Source organism: Ursus americanus, chromosome 21 (assembly GCF_024610735.1).
Source record: "Ursus americanus isolate L20-20 chromosome 21, mUrsAme1.1.p, whole genome shotgun sequence".
NCBI classification, from domain to species: Eukaryota; Metazoa; Chordata; class Mammalia; order Carnivora; family Ursidae; genus Ursus; species Ursus americanus.
The window spans coordinates 53,020,700-53,044,671 of NC_142147.1; the positions used below are offsets into that span (position 1 = coordinate 53,020,700).

At 47.3% G+C, this 23,972-nt stretch overlaps 1 protein-coding gene across 3 annotated transcripts; it reads left to right on the top strand.

Moving 5' to 3' along the window:
• The first annotated feature begins 6,071 nt into the window (after positions 1-6,071).
• On the top strand, positions 6,072-21,149 carry SIGLECL1 (SIGLEC family like 1). 3 transcript variants are annotated; one of them, XM_045775188.2, is made up of 6 exons: positions 6,072-6,340; positions 16,217-16,313; positions 17,580-17,861; positions 17,985-18,090; positions 19,202-19,358; positions 20,348-21,149. In XM_045775188.2, the coding sequence occupies exons 2-6, from the start codon at positions 16,289-16,291 to the stop codon at positions 20,360-20,362; spliced, it is 585 nt and encodes a 194-aa protein (XP_045631144.1). In that variant the 5' UTR covers positions 6,072-6,340; positions 16,217-16,288; the 3' UTR covers positions 20,363-21,149. The 3 variants fall into 3 exon arrangements, with proteins under 3 accessions (XP_045631144.1, XP_087727361.1, XP_045631145.1); XM_045775189.2 differs by lacking the exon at positions 6,072-6,340 and adding an exon at positions 6,351-6,519; XM_087871235.1 differs by lacking the exon at positions 19,202-19,358 and having other exon boundaries at positions 6,077-6,340.
• Positions 21,150-23,972: the final 2,823 nt, after the last annotated feature.

The window sequence follows — 23,972 nt, forward strand, 5'->3', positions numbered from 1 at the left end:
GGAAGAAGCAAACAGCAACTCCGTTCCACGTGTGAGAATCTTACAGACATAATGTGAAAGAATCCAGACACGAGAGTCCTCACTATGTGACATCTTTGATGTAAGGTTTAGAAACAGACAAAGCTAATCTTTGGTATTATTAGTCCAGATACTGGTTACCGTTGGGGGGTAGCGACAGGAAGGGGCCAGTGGGGACCTCCTGGGGTCTTCCGGTAAAGATCTGTATCTTGATCTGGGTCCTAACTGCTTGGTCAGTCTCTGAAACATTTTTGAGTAAAACCTTTGTGATTTGTACCCTTCTCTGTTTGAATAGTTCTCCTTAACTAAATTTAGGTTAAGATTTTTTTAAAAGATGGGGCACCTGGGTGGCTCATTCGGTTAAGTGTGGGACTCCTGGTTTCCGCTCAGGTCATGAGCTCAGGGTTGGGACCAAGCCCAGCCTGGGGCTCAGGGGAGTCTGCTTCTCTTCCTTTCTCTCTCCCTCTGCCCGCCCCAACTTGCATGTGCACTCTGTCTCAAATAAATAAATAAAATCATTTTTTAAAAAAGATTTTTAAAAAGATCATCCTTGTAATTATCTAACTCTGATTTCCACCAGACTGTAAGCTCCCCCAGGGCAGGGCCAGCACTATGTCCCGCCCTGTGCTTTCAGAGCCCAGCCTTGGACACAGCACATGAAGCGGGCTCAGTAAACCTCTGAAATGCCTTGTACTTGAGTGCAAGGGGACGACCTGCCTGGGCTCTGCTGGGGCCTCCAGCTTGTGTTTCCAGCCCAGGGCTCTCTCCTGGACTCTAAATCCCTATGTCTTCTTGGACGTGTCTCCCTGAAGGACATGTCTCCTCACTTTCAGTGTGTCCCAGACTGGCTCCATGTCTTCCGTCAAGTCTGGTTCTCCCTTCGGTTCTCCATCCAGGATGTGGGAAAGTTCCACAGGGCATGCAGTCCGATACCCACCATCTTGGCAAAGAGAACATCAAGCTCCCATGTCTGCATTAACTGCAACTTCCCACCAGGGCACAATTACTGATCTGGCACTCACTGGGATCTTGTGAAACAGGCCTCTTCCTCTTCTCTAATCTCGTAGACTCCAATTTACACTCCTGTCTGGCTGTTCCTCCAAGAGGCCACTATCTGAAACACTTCCGGAATCTGGTGAGTCTGCATCTTTTCCTCCCCCGCTGGAGGCCATGAGGTCCCCTTGGCCGTGGTATAAAGTGCCCCAAGAAGCAACTATCAGGTCCAATAGTACTCAAGCCCCAACTTCCAGCATGAAGACTTCTTCCACCCCTTCCTGCTATCCTGGGAAGACTCTGGAACTCCCTCCTCTGGAACCCCGCAAATCCCGTTCATCTCTCCACCATAGCTTTAATCACAGCATCTAGAGACAGTGTCAGTGGTCTTTGTGAAGGTGGTAGGGGACAGTGGTTAAATGTTTAAGCTCCTCCATAATAGCCAAAGGGTGGAAACAACCCAATGCCCATCAACGGATGAATGGATGAATAAAATGTGGTCTATCCATATAATGGAATATTATTCAGCCATTAAGGGCTGAAACCCTGATACACAGAACATGCATGAACCTCAAAAATAGGCTAAGTGACAAAGGTCACCTATTGTATGATTCCATTTATATGAAATATGTAAAAGAGATAAATTCATAGAGACAGAAAGCAGATTAGGGGCTGCCAAGGACTATGGAGAAGGTGAGTTTAGTGGGTGTAGGGTGTCTCTTTGGGGTGGTGGAAATGTTCTGGAATCAGATAGAGGTGACGGTTACCCAACATTGTGGATGTTCTAAATGCCACTAAATCGTTCGCTTTAAAATCATCAATTTCATGTTCCGTGAATTTCCCCTTAATTAAAAAATAACAATTTAAGTTCTTCAGAGTCATTCTGCCAGGATTCAAGCGCCCAGTTCACCGCTTAGCCTGTTGCTGCTTCCACTTGCTCCTCCCTCAAATGAGAATAACATTTCCTAGCTCGTTTGGTGGTTTCGAGAATGTACTGAATTAATGCACGCAAGGAGCCTCTGTGCCCAGCGTGTGGTGAGCTGCTGGCTCTTGGAGACGGGTCAAAGCGCACTCGGCCAAGGGTGAAACGCTGCCCAGGTAATCATTCGACTGGTTGAACGACCTCTAGGCTTCAACCTTAGACACCTGATGTCAGGTTCTCCACCACACCATGATCAAGAGGGCCACCGACCCTGTGGTCCCAGGGAAAGGCCATTAATGTACAGTTGAGCAAAGAAGAAGTACGAGGCCTATTTCAAATGTTCAAGGCCAGGGTTTTGTTTCGCTTCCCCCCTCTCATCGCCCATTCCCGTGAGTCACCAAGTTCCCTATCTGAGCCCTCCTCTGCATGCCCAGATCAGGTCTCACTTGCCCTTTCTCCCCCAGGACCATTAGAACAGCCACCTTCCCAGCCCCTGGGCTCCCCATCAGCCCACCTGTCCCTCCCCTGCTAAACGCCTTTCAGTGCCTGCCCCTCCCCCTCCACATGAGGGATCAACTCCAGTGAGAGCTACTCGGGAATTTCCACAATCTCACTGTCACCTGCCTCCCCCCTTTCTCTCAGCCACCATCCCGCACACACCTCAGCCATGTCCTTGCCGCTCCCCGAACATCCCATGCCCTGTTGTGCTCTCCATGCTTCATTCACACGGTTCCATCTCACTGGGATAGTGTCCCCTTTCTCCATCCTTGCAGCACATAATCATCCTTGGAGATCTGGCTCAAATACCACCTCCTCAGACAGCCTGCCATCCCTACCTGACCCCCACCCCCAGCCCTGCAGCTTCCCGTGCGTTGGATTGGGGCATGGTTTAACGTGCTCAGTGCTCTCGACATTTGGGCATTAAGGGCTGAAGGATTCTTCATGGTGGGGGGCTGTCCTGTGCTTTGACCAGTGGCCTTGGCCACACAAGATGCAAGGAGCTTCCCCTACCCCTTTTTAACTACCAAAAATGACTCCAGACATTGCCAAATGTCCATGGAGGGGGAGATGGTACACAAGGTTCCCGGCTGAGAACGACTGGGTTAGGGCCACCCTCCTCTGCACTCATGTAAATACTTCAGCAGAATGACCAACTTTCTCTAGTTCTTCTTTTCAGGGTCACCACAAACACCACTTCACTTCTGGCCAGTTACAAAACAATTCAGGCCACTTCCGTTCCTTTGCATCACATTCAGGAGGGAAGCCTTGGGAAATCCCTACTTTTCTCCCCATTTCTTCATTCGCCAAACTTTGACTGCATGCCTATTATATTCCGGGAACACCAAGGGGAAGAAGACACAGTTTCTGCCTCAGAAGAGCTCAAGGTCATCAGTGGGGTTCAGGGAAGGGACAGAAATACACAGCCTATTAAAACACAATGTGATAAGGCTCCTGTAAAGATGGGTGCAGGGTATGTAACAGATAAGGAGAGCCCATGGTCTGAGGACACAAGGGCGAAAGCTCAGACCTCTGCCTAGGGGTGGGAAGAGGGTTAGAAAAGGCTTTTGAGGGGTGCCTGGGTGGCACAGCGGTTGGGCGTCTGCCTTCGGCTCAGGGCGTGATCCCAGCGTTGTGGGATCGAGTCCCACATCAGGCTCCTCTGCTATGAGCCTGCTTCTTCCTCTCCCACTTCCCCTGCTTGTGTTCCCTATCTGGCTGGCTGGCTGTCTCTCTGTGAAATAAATAAATAAAATCTTAAAAAAAAAAAAAGTGTACTATGAACAATTGTACACCAACGAATTGGGTAACCTAGATAAACGAACACATACCTAGAAACACACAATATAGCAAGACTCGATCATGAAGAAATAGAAAATCTGATAGACCTATAACTAGATTGAATCGGTAATCAAAAACCTCTCAACAAAGAAAAGCCCAGGACCAGATGGCTTCACGGGTGAATTCTACCAAACATTTAAAGAAGAATTAGGGATGCCGGGCTGGCTCAGTTGGTAGAGCGTGTGACTCTTTTTTTTTTTTAATGTTCAGTTAGCCAGCAAATAGTACATCATAAGTTTTTGTTGTAGTGTCCAACGATTCATTAGTTGCGTATAACACCCAGTGCTCATCCCAACACATTCCCTCCTTAATACTCATCACTTGGTCACCCCATCCAGCGTGTGACTCTTGATCTTGGGGTTCTAAGTTCGAGCCCCACATTGCCTGTAGAGATTACTTAAAAATAAAATCTTTAGAAAAAAATAATAAAGAAGAATTAATACAAGCCCTTCTCAAATTCTTCCGAAAAGATAAAAGAGGAAAGAATACTTCTTCCTAACTCATTCAATGAGGCCAAGTTTATCCTGATACCGAAGCCAGACAGAGACACTACAAGAAAATGAAACTACAGACCAATATCCCTTAGATAGGACACCAAAACACAGGCAACAAAAGAAAAAGGAGATAAATTGAACTTCCTCAGAACTGAACATTTTTGTGCTTCTAATGACACTTTCGACATCGTGAAAAGGCAACACACAGAATGGGAGAAAAAATTTGCAGATCAAATACCTGATAAAGGATTAACATCCACAATATGGAAAGAGGTCCTACAACTGAACAACAAATACGAGAACCCAATTTTTTTTTTAAATGGTGAAGGACTTGAATAGACATTTCTTCAAAGAAGATACATAAATGGGTAGTAAACACGTGAAAAGATGTTCAACATCACTAGTCACTAGGGAAATGCAAATCAAAATCAGAATGAGATACCACTTCATACCCATTAGGATGGCTATTATCAAAACCAGAAAAGACAAGATTGATAAAGTTGTGGAGAAATTGGGCCCCCTGTGCATTGCTGATGAGAATGCAAAATGCTGCAGTACCGTGGAAAACAGTATGGAGTTTCCTCAAAAAATTAAACATAGAATTACCATCTATCCAGTAATTCCACACTGGGTATTTACCCAAAGAAAACAAAAACACTAATTCAAAAAGATATATACACCACTATGCTTACTGCAACATTATTTACAATAGCCCAGACACGAAGGTGACCCAAGTGTCCATAGATAGATGAATGGATAAAGAAGATGTGGTATATGTATACAATGGGACATGACTCGGCCACAGAAAAGGATGAGATCTTGCCATTTGCAACAACACGGATGGACGTGGAGGGTATAATGCTGAGTGAAATAAGTCAGACATAGACAAATACCATATGATTTCACTCATATGTGGAATTTAAGAAAACACGAACAAAGAAAAAAAAGACAAAAAAAATACACTCTTAAATACTGAGAACAAACCGGTGGTTGCAAGGGGGGGAGGTGGTGAGGGGATGAGTGAAATAGAGAATGGGGATTAAAATATACAGTTAGGGTGATGAGTACTGAGTATGTACAGAATTGTTAGACGACTCTATTATACACCTAAAACTCATAGATCACTGTATGTTGATTAAACTTCAATTTGTAAAAAACATAAAGATAACATTACCGCTCAGGGATGTGCAATTAAAACTACAATAAAGTATCACTACACAAACACCAGAATGGCCCAAATCAAGGATGGGGAGCATGCGTAACTCATAGGTTGCTGGCCCAAGTGTGAACTCGTTCATCCACTTCAGAAAATTCTTTGGCAATATCTGACCAACTAAAATATGCCTAACATGAAACTTTGGGTTCCTGTCCCCTCCGCCTGTTCATGATCAAATGAAAACGTGTCGATGAATATTAAATATCTTTAATATTCCAAGCATGCAAGAAACCACAGTGAAAAAAGACAAAACAAAACTTTGCCCACAGTGAGCTTACATTCTAGTGAAGTAGTCAGACCGTAAGCAAAAGTATGATTTAGTAACAATAAGTGTTTTGAAAATGTTCAGTGGTTAAGGAAGTGTTTAATGAGTAGAACGAGGAACTGAGCCGTCAGAGTGAGGAAGGTAGAGTGGTTTTCATTGGTAACATCAAGAAAAGCCTGTCGAAGAAGAAAACTGGCACCCACATTCCCACAGCACCGCCCCCCGCTACTGATTGGCTCAAGGTCTGCTCGTTGATTGGCTGCAGCGTAAGAGCGCGTGCAGCCGCTGATTGGCTGTGGAATTGGCCCGTGCAGCCGCTGATTGGCTGTAGGATAGGCCCATGCAACCGCTGATTGGCTACAGGGTAGACACGCCCATGCAAGGCGGAGGGGGGCAGGACCAAGGGTGACTCCAACCTTCCACAGCCTTCCCCGCGCCACAGAGGAAAAGCGCTTGGCGTCGCGAGCGGGTCCTGGCCTGTTGGCTTTCCTGGCAACCGTTGAGTGCGCGATATGCGTTGGGGCTGTCCCAACTGGGCTTGCAGGAAAGCGGGGCTCCTCTGTCTGTCAGGCGGTCCCCGGCTTGGCAGTCAGGTTTGTGGGGGTTGCGGGGGAGGGGGGACACGGTTAGTCTCCAGGGCGGCGCCTCGAGCCTCTCGGTGGGAAGGAGACCACTTCTGGATCAGTCAGCCGTGGAGGCCCCCTGAGGGCAGCCGCTGGCTCATCGCTCTGTCCGTCCACCAGCAGCCTGACTGTATTCATCCTGCCACCAGGTGGGTCACCTGGTCAAGCCTCAAGGGCAGCCAGGGGCTCACCAAGTGATCTGTTGATTAATGATCAGATTAGTGCGGTTAGGAGTCAACAGGAAGTCCCCTTGCAAACCAATTAATGAGTTAATCAGCTAATCCACCCCCTTCGTAGCCTGCCCTGTTAGTTAATTACGCTTCCTCTGAATCAGTCTCTCAGTAAGTTAATCCCCGGTAAAGCACGCAGTCGTTGGTGCCACGGTTATCCCAAGTGTAAGCCAGTTAATCAGCTTCACTGTTAGTCTTCGGTTTTTCTAGAAAATCAGCTTTCCAGTCAGCCTAAGTAAGTCAGTTGTCCAAAAGTGAGTCTTTTCCTCAGCAAGTCGGGAAAGCCCTTTGTACCCCTTAGGCTCTGCCGAGGAAGTACACAGTCGGGAGTGTACTGAGCACAAAGAATATCCTGGAGCCCTTGGAACAAGAGCCAAGGGTAAAATGGAGAGGAGCAATGATGGGCAAAGGGAAATGTAAGGGGGAGAAAAGAAGAGAGGGTCCATGAGGAGTCATCCCGTGTCTTAACACCTGGCAGAGGAAAGCAAAAAGAAATCAGAATTTTAGAGTTGGACGGATCACTACATTTCCAATCATAAAACCCACTCATGTTACACGTGAGGAGATCAAAGGACAAGCAGAGAGGAGAAAATATTTGGCCAAGGTTACTCAGTGATTTACTAGTCAAGCCTGGGGCAGGACTCCGACAGGGCTCATTCCAACATCCAAAATGGGGTTTTAAATCAGAAGCGGGGGAATTGGCAGTGCAAAAAGGGAGCAGACGTGCCTTTCCTTCCTCTAGGTTTCGGCTCAGACGTCACTTCCTCAAAGAGGCCTTTTCTAACCACCCTACCTAAACTGTTTCCCCACTGTCCCCCATCCCATAACCCTCTATCCTATTATCCTGCATTATGTTTCTTCTGTAGTACTTAATAGCTCTCAAATTATCTTGACCGCCAACTTGTTTATTGTCTGCCTTCCGTACTAGAATGAGGACAGCGATTGTCTCATTGGTTACCGCCTTATTCATAAAACAGCGCCTGGCATGAAGAGGTGCTCAACAGGTTGGTTGCTGGAGGGAATGAATGAGGGTGCCGTCAGTAGGGAATGTGCTTCTTCTTCTTTTTTTTTTTTTAAAGATTTTATTTATTTATTTGACAGAGAGCCAGCCAGCGAGAGAGGGAACACAAGCAGGGGGAGTGGGAGAGGAAGAAGCAGGCTCATAGCGGAGGAGCCTGATGTGGGGCTCGATCCGAGAACGCTGGGATCACGCCCTGAGCCGAAGGCAGACGCTTAACCACTGTGCCACCCAGGCGCCCCTGTGCTTCTTGAGACTCATTAGAGGAAGCGGACTGTGGAAGCCAAGAGCCTCCGTAGAGGGGCAGGAGGTGAGATCAGAGAGGCAAAGGGAGAGGGTTACCACATGCAGAACTTTTGACTTTGACTCTGAGTGAGAGGAGAACCTCTGGAGAGTTTTGAGCAGAGAAGGGTCGGGATCTTGCTGAGATGTTGACAGGTTCCCTCTGGCTGCCACTGTGGGGAGTAGAATGGACAGGCCCTAAAGGTAGCGCAGCAAGGCCGGTGAACAGGTCACGGTAGCAGTCTGGGTGAGAGAGGATGGTGGTTTGGACCAGGGTGGCCGCAGTGGAGGTGACTGATTAGAAGTGGTGAGATTTTGAATATATTTTTAAAAACAGTGCTGGGACACCTGGGTGGCTCAGTCGGTTAAGCGTCTATCTTTGGCTCAGCATCCTGGGATCGAGCCCCATGTCAGGCTCCTTGCTCAGTGGGAGCCTGCTTCTCCCTCTGCCTGCTGCTCCCCCTGTTTGTGCGCTATCTCTCTTTCTCTCTCTCTGACAAACAAAATCTAAAAAAATAAAAGTAAATAAGTAAAAAATATAAAGCAGTGCCAACAGGATTTTCTGACATGGCTATGGAACATGAGAGGAAAGAGAGTAGTCAAAAAGGACTCCAAGGTTTTAATTCTTGATTTCTTCCTGGGTATGATTTCATTTGATTTAGAGACATGTTTCCTAAGTCTGAGGTGATTGATTTTTTTCCTTTTTCTAAGATGAGAGCGAGGATGCTTAAACTTTTAATTTTACTTTCTACCCTTACTCTGTTGCCTGTTGGCCAAAGAATGCAGGTAGTTTATACATTTTCTGCTCTCTTGAAAGTTGGTGTGGGGCACCTGGGTGGCTCAGTCGGTTGGGCATCTGCCTTCGGCTCAGGTCATGATCTCGGGGTCCTGGGACTGAGCTGTGCATCTGGCTCCCTTCTCAGCGGGAAGTCTGCTTCTCCTCTCCCTCTGCCCCTCCTCTGCCCCACTCGTGCTCTCTCTTTCTCTTTCTCAAATGAATAAATAAAATCTTCAAAAAAACAAAAAAAAAGAAAAGAAAGTTGGTGTGGAGAAAGAGGAACCTGAGTTTTCAATCTGTCTCCGACTACACTTGCTCAGTGCTTTGAGAAAATCACTATTTCTCCGAGCTTCAGTCTCCTCCCCCATAAGGAGAAAATCGTAAGACTGAGTTCCTCAGGGTTTCTGGAAGTAAAGGAAGACTACCCAAATGAGAACAAGCAAGTTACTTACTCAGAGTTTGCTGTATCCCTGGCATTCGGCCAACGACTCAGAGGCAGGCAGCATAGTGGGAAAAAGAAGTTTCGGACAGGGTCGGATTAGAGACTGGAGTCATGCGGAAGCGGAAGCTAATTCGAAGGGGGAGCATCTTAGGTGACTGGATTGGGAGGAGATTTGACTTTCCTTGATTGGTTCTGAGCTGGAAGCAGGGGCAAAAAATAGGGAACCTGGTACTCACTGACCAAGTTCTGAGGGTTCTGGGCCACTTGCTGCCGAAATTGTGGTTTGGCTTCCTGGACTTGTTGCTGCAAAGTGAGGACCAGAGTCACATATGTCATAGAGTTGAGGCTCGAGGGTCATATGTGGTAGGGCCGTTGTCGGTATATTCAGTCTCAGGTTCTTGGGAAGAATAAATGGGATGATGTCCATGTGAAGTTGGTGGATATTAGTAGCTAAAAAAAATATTCGTGTAAAATATTTTAAAATTTCGTTACGGCCTAATTACGCAATCGTGTCTTTGTTTTCATTTACTAAGTCACCTTTATGAAAAGAATTGGTTGTAATACGTGAACACAAACTTACGTGTCAAACAGTGCCAAAGTGTAGAGCATAAAAACTGAAAATCCTACTACGTCTTTTCTGTAATCACTGCTCTACCCGTAGGTGAGTAGTGGTGACTGCCTATTACATAGCTTTCCAGATCTTTTATTTATGTTTATGTATTTATGTGTTATATATGAACATTTAACTTATATATGAGCGTGTGTATTTACATGTAATACACATATATAGCGCTTGTTTGTAAATGACAATGATCAAATGTTCATTTACATATTATGATATGTAAATAGTTCAGACAAATAGAAAGGCGTAAAATGGTATCACAAGAGCATGCGGCTGCTACCCAACTTAAAATTTAAAACACTGCCTCTTGTGTATCCTTTCCCCAAATACATTTCCCACTCAAACCTGGAAATTACTGCTATCTTGGATTTGGCATTTATCATTCTGTGTAGTAAGGTATTTAACCTAGCCTGAAGAAAGGTCTGGCCTTTGCCCTTGGCTTCTAGAAGATAATCTCTAAGTCCCTAGACTGTCAGGCCTGATAGGAGTGTCTGCTTGCCTGGGGGCATCACACTGAACAGTCTGAAAATGTGATTAGGGGCAGGGGCTGGCCACACCCGATTGTGTAACGGTATGATTGAGAATGGGGTCTTTAGATCATGTGATACCAGCCCACCTTCAGAAGGAGCTGGAGATGGAGGGGCGCCTGGGTGGCTCAGTCTCAGCTCAGGTCATGATTTCAGGGTCCTGGGATCGTGCCCCACGTAGGGCTCCCTGGTCAGCAGGGAATCTGCTTCTCCCTCTCCCTCTGCCCCTTCACCTGCTTGTGCTCTTTCTTTCTCTCTCTTGAATAACTAAATAAAATCTTTTTCTTTTCTTTTTTTTTTTTAAAGGAGTTGGAGCTGGAGACTTAAGATCAGCCTTGGGGGGGGGGGCAATCAGTCATGCCCATATGATGAAGGGCCAGTAAAAACTCTGGGCAGCAGGCTTGGGTGAGCTTCTGTGGTTGTCATATTCCATGCATATTGTCACACATCATTACCAGGAAATATTCGTTGTACTGTCCATGACTCCACAGGGAGAGAGGGCAGCTGGAAATTCTCTGGTTGGAACTTTCCTGGACTCTGTCTATGTGCTTCTTCCCTGGGCATATTTTAATCTGTATTCTTTAGTTGCAATAAACAATAACCATGAGCATAACAGCTTTCAGGAATTCTCTGAGTATTTCTAGTGAATTATCAAACCTAAGAGTAGTCTTGAGGACCTTCAAACTTGTATTGGTGTTAGAAGTGAGGGTGGTTTTCGAGGCCTTTGAAACCTGCAGACGGTGTCAGAAGTGAGGGCATCTTTTTGGTGTTCACAAATTTTGCAGTTGGCATCAGAAATTAGATTTGTGAGAACTAGGCTCAGTGAAACGTAAGTTTTGGGAAGAACGAGGATGTGAAATCAGGGGAAGATGAAACTTCCATGTCCCCAAAGTCACTTACAGGCATGAAAATGCAGCTGTTCTGCAATTAGCTGCAAGAGGTTAATGTTTCAATTTTTTTTTAAAATTATGGATCCAGCTCTGGAAGAGTCGACTCAGTGGACGCATAAAGAAATTCAAAATCTCAAGAAACAAGCAAAATATACAATCCTTTGGTTATTTTTATCTGTAATAGCTAAAATGAAAGTAAAGAAAAGGGCTGGGGTGGATCCTGACACCAGGCCAAGCTTGGGTTCTGTCCAGTCTGAGCTATGGCTGCTAGCCTCAGGGCTATACTAAAGGGAAAAGCCATGTTGGAACAGCAGGTAGCAAAGAAAATTAGAGTGAGTCACAGGAGAATGAAGAAAGATGAAGGGGAGGGATCCCTGGGTGGCTGTCAGTTAAGCATCTGGCTCTTGATTTTGGCTTGGGTCATGATCTCAGGGTCATGGGATCAAACCCTGTGTTGGACTTCGCACTCAGTTTGTCCCGCCCCCCCCCCCCCCGCTCCTCCCCCCACTCACTCAATCTCTCTCTTCAATCAATCAATCAATCAATCTATACATAAATAAATATCTTTTTTAAAAAAGGAAAGATGAAAGGAAGTGGCAACGGGACTCATCCCAATGGAGAAGGAAATCTTTAAACAGTTATTAAGGAATAGAGTGGACATTGATGGAATCAAAACAGAGGTCTTAGTGCAGTGCTCTTGGAGTTTGGGTGGACCCTGATGGTCCCTCAGCTTTGAAGGATCCTAATCAAGTCTGTTGTAGTTACCCTAGGTTGGAGGAATTTCAAAAGCAAGAAGGCAAATGTGACAATGGGACCCTAACTTCAGATTGCCTGAGGTGATGATTCTATTATTTAATCAAGACAGAGATTGGTAAAAAGGCCTGGGTTCCTTGGCTCCATGCCCAGCTGGAGACTCAAGGCCAAGGGCACATTAGTGGTAAAATGGGCTGGAGAAGAGATATTTCTGGGACTCCTTAAGCTGGGAGGCCCATGCACTGTGAGTCCTCGTGAGAATTATACTGAGATTGGGAAGATACGAGAATACAAGGATTGCGGGGGTTAAAGTGAGGGTTTAGACGAAAAATGGAATACTTGAACACATAGTGTCTCCTCCTTTATCTAAATATAAGTAGATACTGTGTCTGGCTGGGGAACGTTTGCCTTACCTAGTATGAAATGGGAGGCATATAAATCCTCCCTTCAACCACTATCGATTGGATGTGCTAAACCAATAAAATTGCCCAAGCCCAAATTTAATTTAATTTAATAAATTTTCTTAATTTAAAAAATATACGATATCTGGTGAAAAAAACATGTCAGAAGCCTAGTGTTTGATTGGCTTATTTGGATTTTGGGTGACACATAGTCTGCATTCGGGAATATGGCTAGCCCCTAACCATAAAATTACTAGAATGAAGTCTTGGAATCCTTACGCAGACTACAGTTTACTACAAAAGCCACTGAGCACCCCCCAGTGGCGACCACCGGGATTTGTTTAATCAGAAATATCTCCATTTGAGGGGGCGCCTGGGTGGCACAGCGGTTAATCATCTGCCTTCAGCTCAGGGCGTGATACCGGCGTTACGGGATCGAGTCCCACATCAGGCTCTTCCGCTATGAGCCTGCTTCTTCCTCTCCCACTCCCCCTGCTTGTGTTCCCTCTCTCGCTGGCTGTCTCTCTCTGTCGAATAAATAAATAAAATCTTTAAAAAAAAAAAAAAAAAAGAAATATCTCCATTTGAGAGACAAGGCTATTGGGCTTTGATTGAAGCTGCCCGTAGGACTAGAGGAAGTAGAATAATCCTGAAACCTGAAATACTCGTGATTGTCCTTGGTGATGTTGGCTAAACATGCTGATTAGGAAGGCCATGCCCAGAAAAGTTCAGTAATAAAATGGAAATGGTTTATAGAGGAACATGGTACCGAGGGACTGTGAGGAGGTACTCAACATAATTACGAGCAGGTGGTCTTTTTTCCCCTCTTTTCCCACCCGAGGAGCTGGAGATCCTATTGCCATTTGGGTGGTAGCACTGAAAAGCTCTCAAATGACAAAGAGCGGTTTGGCTTATGGAAGGCTGTTGCAAGATGAATGGTTTCCTTCGAGTGGGAAATACTAGCAATGGTATGCTAGTAAATATTTAGTAACTGGATCTCCAAAGGGAAAAAGAAGCCCTGAACTGTAGCATCGCCAACTTCCGCTGCAGAGACACTTAACCATAGACAGTTTCAAGCTACCAACTCATGATACAGAGTTAGGAAGAGATCCAGTAACACACCATTATGTAGTATTTCCATCGTACAGGTACAATCGTTGTAAATCACCTGAAAAGCACAGATAACAGTGAGATGTCCTAGAAAAATCAGGAAGTAATCAGTTTCAAGTAATGATTACTTTTGTTTTGAATATAATTTGTTTATTAAGTTTCTGTAATTTAAATGATACGAATGACTGTGTTTGACAACATTATATAGCTTGCCATATTCTTTTTTTTTTTTAAGATTTTATTTCTTTATTTGACACAGAGAGAGACAGCCAGAGAGAGAGGGAACACAGGCAGGGGGAGTGGGAGAGGAAGAAGCAGGCTCCCAGTGGAGGAGCCTGATGTGGGGCTTGATCCCAGGACTCCGGGATCACGCCCTGAGCTGAAGGCAGACGCTTAACAACTGAGCCACCCAGGCACCCCATAGCTTGCCATATTCTTAAACATTTAATAATCAGCTTTTTTAAGTTGCTTTCTGCGGGCTTCAGCACACTGATGGATATTATTTAGAAACCAAGATACAGGTGCCAGGCACGTTTATCCCTATAGATATGTCATTGCTCCTAGGCTCTTTCAATGAACAGACTGTGGAAATAGAAGTTGGTTTTTTAAACCAAGGGTTTGTATCAATATTGCCAATTAAAATTAAACTTTACTCTCTTCTCTTAAATTATTATATTTTATATCGTTTCTCTTTTTCCTTACTGTGCAAATCTTTAAAACACAATAGTTTCAAAATTACAATACCAATACTGATAACTTTCTTTGTCTCCCTTAAGACTGTACAGCCAGAGCCCTGTGTTCAAAGGTTACGTGAAATAGATACGCTTCCAGAATTGTTCTGTTATCATTGTTTTCATTTGTTTACTAGATTTTGTTTGTGTTCAATTTTAGGGTTTTGCTTTCTTTTTCACCTTCTAGGTTTAAGTGACCTTTCTGAACAGTAAAATATCAAGAGGGTTGGGAAGGTTTTTTTCTTTGACCAGAACCGTGTCAGCTGACTACCAGGACATACATGTAAGGGAACCTGGGAACATTAATATTTATTATCGTCAGTCTCTGTAGTGGAGGCGACAGGGACAATGGTGCTGGGATACCTGTTGGGTCAGAAGCCAACAGTGTCTGCCGCAAGGTGTTATATAGACTGGGGACACGTCCCCTCATCCTGCCTTTTCCAAGAACTGACGCAGAGATTCATCTGTGGTCCTCCAGTGAATCAGAGACATAGCTTACATAATCAGTGCTCGAATCCTGGGCTCTTGCTCTTAAATCAATGTTCTGCCAAAAAAAAAGGCAGGGGGGGGGGGAGGATAGTTTCATGAAAAGTGAAACTGACGTTTGAACATTTTATCAGTGACTATCAAAGGTCCTTTTCTAAGCTCTGAGGTCACAGAGGTCTGTTTGATGTAGGGCCTTCCCTTAAAGAGCTCAGTCTCTGGTAGATTCTAAAGTATTTCACTAGTTTCCCAACTAAAGTGACCTAACCAAAGGAGAGCTTGTCTTCCTCACGTAAGGAGATGTGCCGAGGTAGGCTGTTCTGCAGGAATGTCCGTCATGAGTGGCGTTCATGCTCGCCGTTACGTCATGGCTGCCAAATGGCTGGTCTACCTCCAGTGTCGTATCCATACTTTAGGGAGGAGGAAGAAGGAAATGAGAATATCAAGAAAGGAAAACTTTCCCAGGAATCCCCAGCTCACTTCCACTCCAACAATGCCACGTGCCCCACGTTAACTACAAAGGAGTCTAGACAAAGGGGTGCTTTAGCTCCCAACATCGCACCCCTAAACGAAGCTGGATCTGTGCGGAGCAAAGAGCAGGGAAGGTAGTTGTTGTCTGGCTGCACGAAAACAAATTCTAGTAGGAGGAAAAAATGGATTCTTTCCTCAAAAACCAACAAATGAAACAACTTGGTAGTTCTGGAAGGGGAGAGATTTACCCACTTCTGACTGGGTGAGGAGATCAGGGAAGGCTGCATGCAGGAGGTGGCACTGAACTCAGCTCTGAAATTGAAGTAGGATGTGAATGTGGACAGAGTGGAGCTGCAAGAGGAAAAGCTGTGAAAGGGAGAAATCCCTGAGTGACGGGAGAAGGATGATCAGGGTGAACATTGGAGAAGGCCGCATTTTCCCTTTGGCATGGAGAATGTTGGGAAAGGCACAGGGAGACAGAAAGCAAGGGTAAGGCAAAATCGTGGAGAACCTCATTTGCAAAGCAAGGAAGTTCGGAACTTTTCCTATCAGCAGGAGGAATTCCTGTCCTTTTTCCATTTTCCCAGAGGATCTGTTAAGGCTGTCCCATCCTCTCCATCCCTCATGACCCACACACTAACCCAAGCATGTCATTCTTTCCCGACCCCCACTCCACGCTCCTCCCTGGCCACGTGGCCTGAGTCGCTTGGGTCTAGGCCATTTCTCCCGTGTCCCCAGTGGGTTATTCCAAACACCCAGACTGGCCCTGTCCCTCTGAGATAACACAGCCCTTCCATGAATCTCTGTTAGCTTTGAGACAGAACCCAAAGACCCTGTAATTGAGCTTCTCCCAGTGGGCTGGGGATGGGAGGGAGAGACCAGAGGAGAGAGAAGGGCATGTGGCACTGGGGCCACACAGAGGTCGTAGGGGTGCTCCCTGTCCTTAGGTGCCCTTGAACATCTCATTCCTCGTAATTCCTGCTTTCAAGGGTGGACAGGCCTCCAGGATGACCAGAGACAGAAGCCCCTGGCTCGCTAAGAATACTTTCTGCTCTCCCATCCCCACATCCTCTTTCAGTTATTCATCGTCTCGTCTTCTGAACCACAGGGCTCTGATGTGAAAGCCAGCTGCGGCGAAGGCCCTGTCCCCTCGTCTTCCTGAGGACCACTGCTACTGCAAATGGAAGGACCACTGCAACAGCTGGGTGAGTGGGGCGAGAGACAGTGCTGGAGGTGCCTACGGCTCCAGGACTGGGGCGGGCTGGCCCACAGGGTATGAGAAGAGAGGACATAAGGGCGTAGGGCACCAGATAACCAACATGGGCTAGAGATCCGTGTGCCGGGCCCTGGCAGGGCTGGGAGTGGCTCAGGTGAATAGCAGATTGGGTCAGGGAGTGGTGTTGGGGGTGAGGGTGGGCTCTCAGCCAGGGAGGTTGAAGTATGAGAGTATTAGGAGCTGGAAGGCCCAGGGTTCGTCAGGTTTCCCATGCCTGTCAGCCACTGTCCACAGGCACGTTTTCCCAGATGGTAAAAATGAATAATCCAGAGATCTGCAGGGGTAGAGTCCCTGCAAATTCCTCATCCCCCCAGGTGACCCAGATGAAAAGTCCAAATCAAGGGTCACTGTTGAAGAGAAAATTACCCCTTTCTTCCAGTAACCGCAGACAACTCCAGTGAAAAAGTACGTGGAGACACTAAGAACTGATTCCTCACTAGAGACCTTGTAGAGTGTGACTGTTCCTTATTAACCGACAAAAGGCACCAAGTGGACAGTATATCCAACCTGTTCTATGTAGAGTGAGCCCATCTCGAATGTTCTTACCCAGAAAATGCCAAAGCAGTCTCTGCTTCAGATGAATGCTTAATCAAAGGCCACCTGGCCCTGGGAAAAAAGAAGTCTAGAAAGGTGTTCTGTTTATTGAATGGGTAACACCTTACCGTATATTCAGCTAGGAACACTGCCAACCTTTGGCAGTGTTCATTCTTACATTCCTGAGAGTAGGATACAGGTTCGCGAATACCCCTGTTTCCCAAACTGGGATAAAACAAAGAGAGGGGAAGTGACTTGGCGAAAGACATCCAAACAAGAAGAGACAGAGGGAGAAATTGATCACAGGTGGAGCTGGGAAGGAGCAGAGCCTGAGGGATGGGAGGAAGAGGGAAGTAGGAGCTGAGGTGGGGAAGTCTAGCCTGGGGCTGCCAGGGAGGGGGTGGTGTCAGGTAAGGGGTCAGCAGCAATGTAGATCCTCAGAAAGTTCCCTTGCCATTAGTCAGGTCCAGTGTTCACTTTCAGGCCAGAGGAGGAGAAAGGATGAAGGGGAACTGGTCTGAGAAGCCCAGCTCCTCTGGGCTTCCTAAAGGTCTTTCCGAAGCTCCTTGGGAATCACGAGTAAGGAGGAGGCTGGGTCCTGGAGGAAGTGGAGAAAGGAAGTCCGGATGCCTTGCTGACTGCTGACCCTCCCTCCCCACAGCACCCGCCAGGCTGCTCTCTTCCTCTTGTTCCTTGGAGAAGTCTCTGCAGTGCAGCTGTTCCTTCCACGGGATCCCCACACCCTCCGTGCGGTGGTGGATGGGAGACGTTCCTGTGAACGTGAACAACACTGATGGCAGCCTCCAGGTGACTTCCACCGTCATTGGCCCCTGGGCCAACAGCACCATCAGCCTGACGGAGCAGCCGAAACTGAGCACGAGGCTCCTCTGTAAGGGGAAGAACCAGAATGGAACCCACGCCTTGAGCATCCTGCTGATACCAAGTGAGGGTAGAGGGGGCCCAGGAGACTGGGTGAGGAAGAGTGGGTTGGGGAGGGAGCAGAGCTTCGGCTCCGATTCCAAGGCCTCAGGAGAGAAGCCTTTCTCACATGGCTCTCTTTTTCCAGGAAAGAGTTCTTCGCCCAGCAAGACTTTCATTAATGGGCTCATCCAGGGCATTATCTATGGAGCCATCGCAACCGCACTGCTGTTCCTCTGCTTCACCCCACTCATGTGAGTACCAGGGATAAAATTCTACCTGCAGGCCCTGGCTGCAAGGCTGGCTTGGCCAGGGAAAGACAGGGCCCTTGCCCCCAGGGAGCTGACGGTCTGGCAAGGGAAGAAGGCACCAAACATGGTCACCACAGTCCAGGGCCATCAGGACTATGCTATAGCCACAAACAGGTCCAAAGGACAGAGGTTTTCAGCGAATTTCATAAAGGAGAAAGTAAAGGAGGAAGTGGCAGCCCCGGAGAAGCCAGCCGAGTCCCCGGGGTGCTGTCTAAAGCGGGCCTGGGGGGCCGAGTACTCATCTGTTTGGTGGAAAGTAGTATGTGCGTACCCCCAGAGACGCATTTGAGGAATCGCCAGTGTCTTTGTGCAAGGTCAGGTGCATTGAGAGTGAGAGGAAATGGCTAAGAATGAAGTTGAAAAGGCTTCTTGGTGTTAGTTCATAAAGACTCTCGAAAGTTGGCTAAATGTATCGGCTAGAAGCCCAGAATGAGAAGGGCAGAGTTGCCAGAGGTCAGGCCAGGGAGTTTGGCAGGGGGGCCTCTGGCCCGTCTAAGAGTCTCGGACTCAATCCTCGGCTGGGAGCCACAGAACAGTGCTAAAGTGGGAAGGAGAGCTCCTAGTGCGAGGCGTCTGTACACAGCCCAAAGAGCAAGAGCCCAGAGGCCTGAAGCCAGGCAGGAAGTTGGGGCGACAGACTACACAGCGAAGAGCCAGGTGTGAGCCAGGCAAGTGATGAGGGGCAGTCAAAGAGATGGGACTTGGGACTGACTGACTGACTGTAAGGGGTGAGAAGGAAGAGACGCAAGGCGGCAGGGCAAACTGGGAAGCTATTTCTAAAGCGTAATCAGCCGGACTTAAAGCCCAATAACAGTCCTTTACAGTTTGCAAAGCCCTTTCATAGCTGACCTCATCTGAGCCCCACGGCCTGATAAGCAAGGCCTCCCCATTTTACAGAGGATGAAACCAATTCCCAGAGAGGCTGTGTGGCTTGCCCTCGATAACACAGCAAGCCAGTGTTGTCACCGAGCCTCTAAGCCAGAACTTCTGGTCAAGACTAGAGCCCATTGGGGGGGCAGAGAGCCAGAACTGATCAGGGGGGTCATTTCCTTAGAATGAAATATATCAGAATGAAGGTGGCAAAGAAAGTTACAGTGGGCAAAGCAGAAAACGACCGTAAAGTCAGAGCAAGCCGAGAAGCCGAGATGCCTCTGAAGCCTAAAGAGCCAGGAGAATCCACAATCAGCCCATCTTCAGAGAACCGGATATCGGTGGGTATCCATTGTGTCTGGAATCTAGTCTATCCGAATAATGGCAATAAGACTCACAAGGAGAGGCACATGCAGTGTTTAAAGGAATTATCTTCAATCGTTTTGGGCATCCGGAGTCCAGAATGTGCTGGCAGATCATCTTAGAGATGATGAAGGGAAGAAGGATGAAAATTAAGAGAAATAAAGACTGATTAGAATCAGCAACGTACACACACACACACACCTTCACGCTGAATCCACATCGAGAAGGGCGTCCAAAGAGCCCCTCACAGTGGTTGTGGCATCAGAGTAGAAACCAAAGGCTTTGGTCTCTGAGTGTCTGGCAGGCTGTGGTCAACACAGTCTGTAGATGCCACAGGCCCAAGTCCAAGGTGCTCCTTCATTACCTTGGACCCGGTATCCTTAGCAGGGCTTGGAAGAGACAGGCCTCACTGTTATTTACCATTTAGAATTCTCTAGACCAGAAATGCCCTGCTGCCCTCCTTACACTCTGCACTAGGAGCTGGTGATCCTTTGTGGATAAACCACGCATCTGTTAAATTCCACCAAAACGTCCCGCAGGGTCTCCTCACCTCCATGCTTGGCAATGCTGGGGTCTCAGAAGTGGGTGAGACCTGGGCCCTGCCCTCAGAGAGCAATCAGGCTGGTGGGAAGGCCGCCTTACAGTAACAGGGCTGAGATGGGGGTTATGGTTGCCCAGAGGAAGGAGGCACTGACCCTACCTGGGCAAGTCAGGCAGAACTTCCCAGAGGAGTCTGGGGAACACTGGGTGGGCTCCCGGTGCTGAGAATGCACATGGAGGACAAGCAGAAGACAGAGCTGCAGACTCCGATCAGGAGACTCCGAGAAGAGGTAAAGCCGGTGCCCGCCCCACATTGCTGTAATTCTGTGCTCAAAGACAGAAAGACAGGATTCTTTCTTTCTTAAGATTTGGACACCTCACCTCTAGACCTGTTCCAACAGCCTCCTTTCTTTGCCCTGCTCTGTAGCATCCCTTACCCTAAACTTCCAGAATAAGCAAAATGAACTGGAACTGATGAAGCCCGTGAAGACTACACGCCTACCTGGAGACCCCACTGTCCGTGGAATTACCACAGTCTACAGAACCCTCAGCAACCCCAGAAACCCTGGAGTCTATGACAGACCCAAAGCCTCTCAGCTCGCAAAGATCCCTCAAGCCCCACCTGTCCCTCACACTGATTCTCCGTTGAGTAGAGTTACTCTGGGACCTGGTCTTAGAACGTTTGAAAGCAAACTCTAGGATCTGCTGTTCGAGTTAACTCGAAGAAATGTGCCGGGCCTGAGTGTCAAAGGAAGCGAAAATAAATGTGAAACTATGGTCCACCACAAAGTAGCTTTTGAGCGCCGACTGTATGCCCAGAACCTGGCCTATACATACAAGAGCACCAGGCTTTAGAGCCATCATATATGGATTGAATACCAGTTTCAGGGCTTGGTGGATATGTGTCTTTGGATAAGACCTTTCACCACTGCCCCGAGGCATAAGTGGGTGGAGAGGGAGTGAAAAGTGGTGTCCAAAAGTGCAGGTAGAGAAAAAACAAAAGTCCAAGAACCCAGAGGGTGTCTATGCACGGGAGCTCAGATGGAAGGGTGAGCTCCTGAGGTTCCTGAATGCCAAGATAAGGCCCTGGAGCCTTATCTGGTAGGATCTTAATCCTGACTCCCTTAGAATGTAAGTTCCTCAAGAACAGGGATCTTGTCTGTCTTGTTTTCTGCTGGTTGGTACAGCACCTAGAATGGTTCCTAAAATATAACAGACTCTCAAAAATATTTGTTGAATAATTGAATGAATCAATGGATGGATGGACGGATGGATGGATGGATGGATGGATGGATGGATGGATGGATGGATTATAAGCCACTGCAAGGTTCAAAGCAAAGAAGTAGTGGCTAGATTTGCAACGATGTGGATGGAACAGAGGGTATTATGCTAAGCGAAATAAGTCAGAGAAAGACAAACATGACTTCAGTCATATGTGGAATTTGAGAAACAAAACATGAACATAGGGGAAGGGAAGGAAAAATAAAATGAAAACAGGGAGGCAATTCATAAGAGACACTGAACTCTGGGGAACAAACAGGGTGGCTGGAGGGGAGGTCGGTGAGGGGAAGGATAATTGGGTGACGGGCAGTAAGGAGGGCACTTGATATAATGAGCACTGGGGTTATATGCAACTGTTGAATCACTAAATTCTTCCACTGAAACAAAAAAAAAGTAGGGGCCAGATACATTGTGAAAGATCATTCTAGGAGTAGTTATTGAAGATGTACTTAGAAGAAGACTGTAGGCAAAGGTGGCTAGTGCCATATTTCTTGGCCAGGCTGAAAGGCAGGCATACAAGGAATGAAAACAGGACTCTGGCATAAGAATGGACCATATCTGTGGCGTGTTCCCCTGAGAATGGAGGACAGTCCCTTCTGGAGCCAGATGCTGGTAATTTTTAGAGGTTGCAGAAAGGGTCATCTCTTCCCTGGGGCATTATGTGTGAGTAAATCCAGTGGTTCTCCATCCAGCACCAATGTGATGGTCATCCTGTACTCAAGAGCACATGTTTATACAAGCCCTCGCGTGCACGGGCGCCCTTTTGGCATACAGTTCACACATTCGAAGGAAATAGGAGCATCCACTTTGTGCCAGATAATGAGGTGAACAAGCCAGAGACACTGGCTCTGCCTCCATGAAATGAAGCTCGTGGTCTACACAGGTACACGATGAAGAAATAAACGCAAAATTGCAGCTTAAAATGTTGACAAGTGCTAGGAAGAAAAAGGACCTAACACTATGAGAAAGTGTAAGGGACCAGGGGAGGAACCTAGTTTGGATTAGCCAATCAGAGAAGGCCTCTCTGAGAAAGTGACATTTGTGCTGAGACAGAAAGGATTATTAGGGACCGATCAGCAGAACAGCAGATTCTAGGCTCTGGGATGGGAGAAGTTGAGTGAGTCCAAGAGCCCAGAGGGGGGTCTATACACCAGAGCGCAGATGGAAGGGTGAGATCCTCAGGTGCCAGAGCTTTCGAAGGCTCTGGTGAGAAGTTTTATCCTCACTCACGGAGGGAGGGTTATTTCCTTGTGTGCTTTGTAATTTCGGAAAGCAGGCTCCTAAGGAGTGGAGAAGGCCATCTAGAAGAGAAATGGGAGAGAGGATGGGAACTGGGTTGGGAATAGGTAAGGGATAGGCTTTGACAGAGATTGGAGTGCTGGGTCTTCCTCGTGTGTCTCGGTTCGTTCGTGAATGGGATCTTGCTTACAGGAAAGGAAGGGGTACCAAGATGCCTTCCGATTGGCCCTGAGGCTTAAGCACTTGGCATTTTGTTCCTTGGTAGATGGCTTTCAATCCGCCCCATCACCTGCTTGCCCACGAATACTGGCTTGAGGAAGGAGTATCCCTTACAGACCGACTGGCCTGTGTCTCCAGGGCCGATAGGGGCCTAGAACCTCCGGCTCAAGATGAACGAAGCATCGGTGGCTCCAGACCTCCTCAAGCGCGGGCGACCAACGGTTCTACTTCGTGGTCTCTCCCTGTCCCAGCAGCCCCCACGCGCATCGTCAGGCCCTGATTGGCTCTGGACAGATTCGCGTGTGCTCACTGGCAGGCCCGAGGGGCGGGGCTTTGGGGAGCAGCATCCCCACGTGACCTCTGGCCTTTGGGACGTTGGTGAGGCTGGGGACTCACAGGCCACCTAGTGAACTGGTTACGAGTGAGCTAATCAGTTAGCTTTCCTCTACCTCAGTCCCTTCCCAGTGAGTCACTCAGTAGTCGCACACATGCTTATTGTACATGTCAGTTGATCCGGCTCGTCGGGAGGCGTTAAATCAGCCAATCAATTCGTCCCTCTGGAAAGTAAGTTCCTGTTAAGTAGTAAGTCAGCCAATCGGTGAGTTTGGCTATGTGCCACGTGCACGTAGCCAAACTCAAGGATGGCGTTGTCAAGGAAATAGCAGGGTGGAGACGTGCTGAGGAGGGTCCAGGCTGGAGCTGTGGGCACCCAAGACTAGGGGTCGAAGTCTGGAAAGGGAAATGATTGTTTAGCGGAAAGAGGTTTCTTGTGGAGACAGCCCATGGCTGCGCCAAGCCCTGGAGAAGGGAATGAGACTTGGAAGATATCAGAATTTTGAAGTCAGAAGGACCATTACACACTAGGCAATAACACCTGCTCGTTTTACAGAAAACGGGAGGAGATGGGGGGAAACCAGTGAGGGAACAGCCCTTGTCTAAAGTTTCCAGTGAGTTACTGGCAAAGCCCTGTCCGGAAACACCTCAGAGCTCTCCTCAATCTTTGATTGAGGTTGTAAATAAATCACTATATTCAATTAGATTCTGAGAATTAATTTCTTATTAAAATTTTTAATTTCAAGAATTAAAAAAAAAAAAAACCCACCTAACCTAACTGAAAGGAGAACTAGGGAAACCAACTCTCCCCTCTCAGTAACTGAGCAAGCAGATGAAAAAATTGGTTTGGATATAGACTACCATCAATTGGAGTGCCTGGGTGGCTGAGTCTGTTAAGCGTCTGCCTTGGCTCAGGTCATGATCCCAGAGTCTGGGGATCAAGCCCCACATCCGGCTCCTTGCTCAGCAGGGAGCCTGCT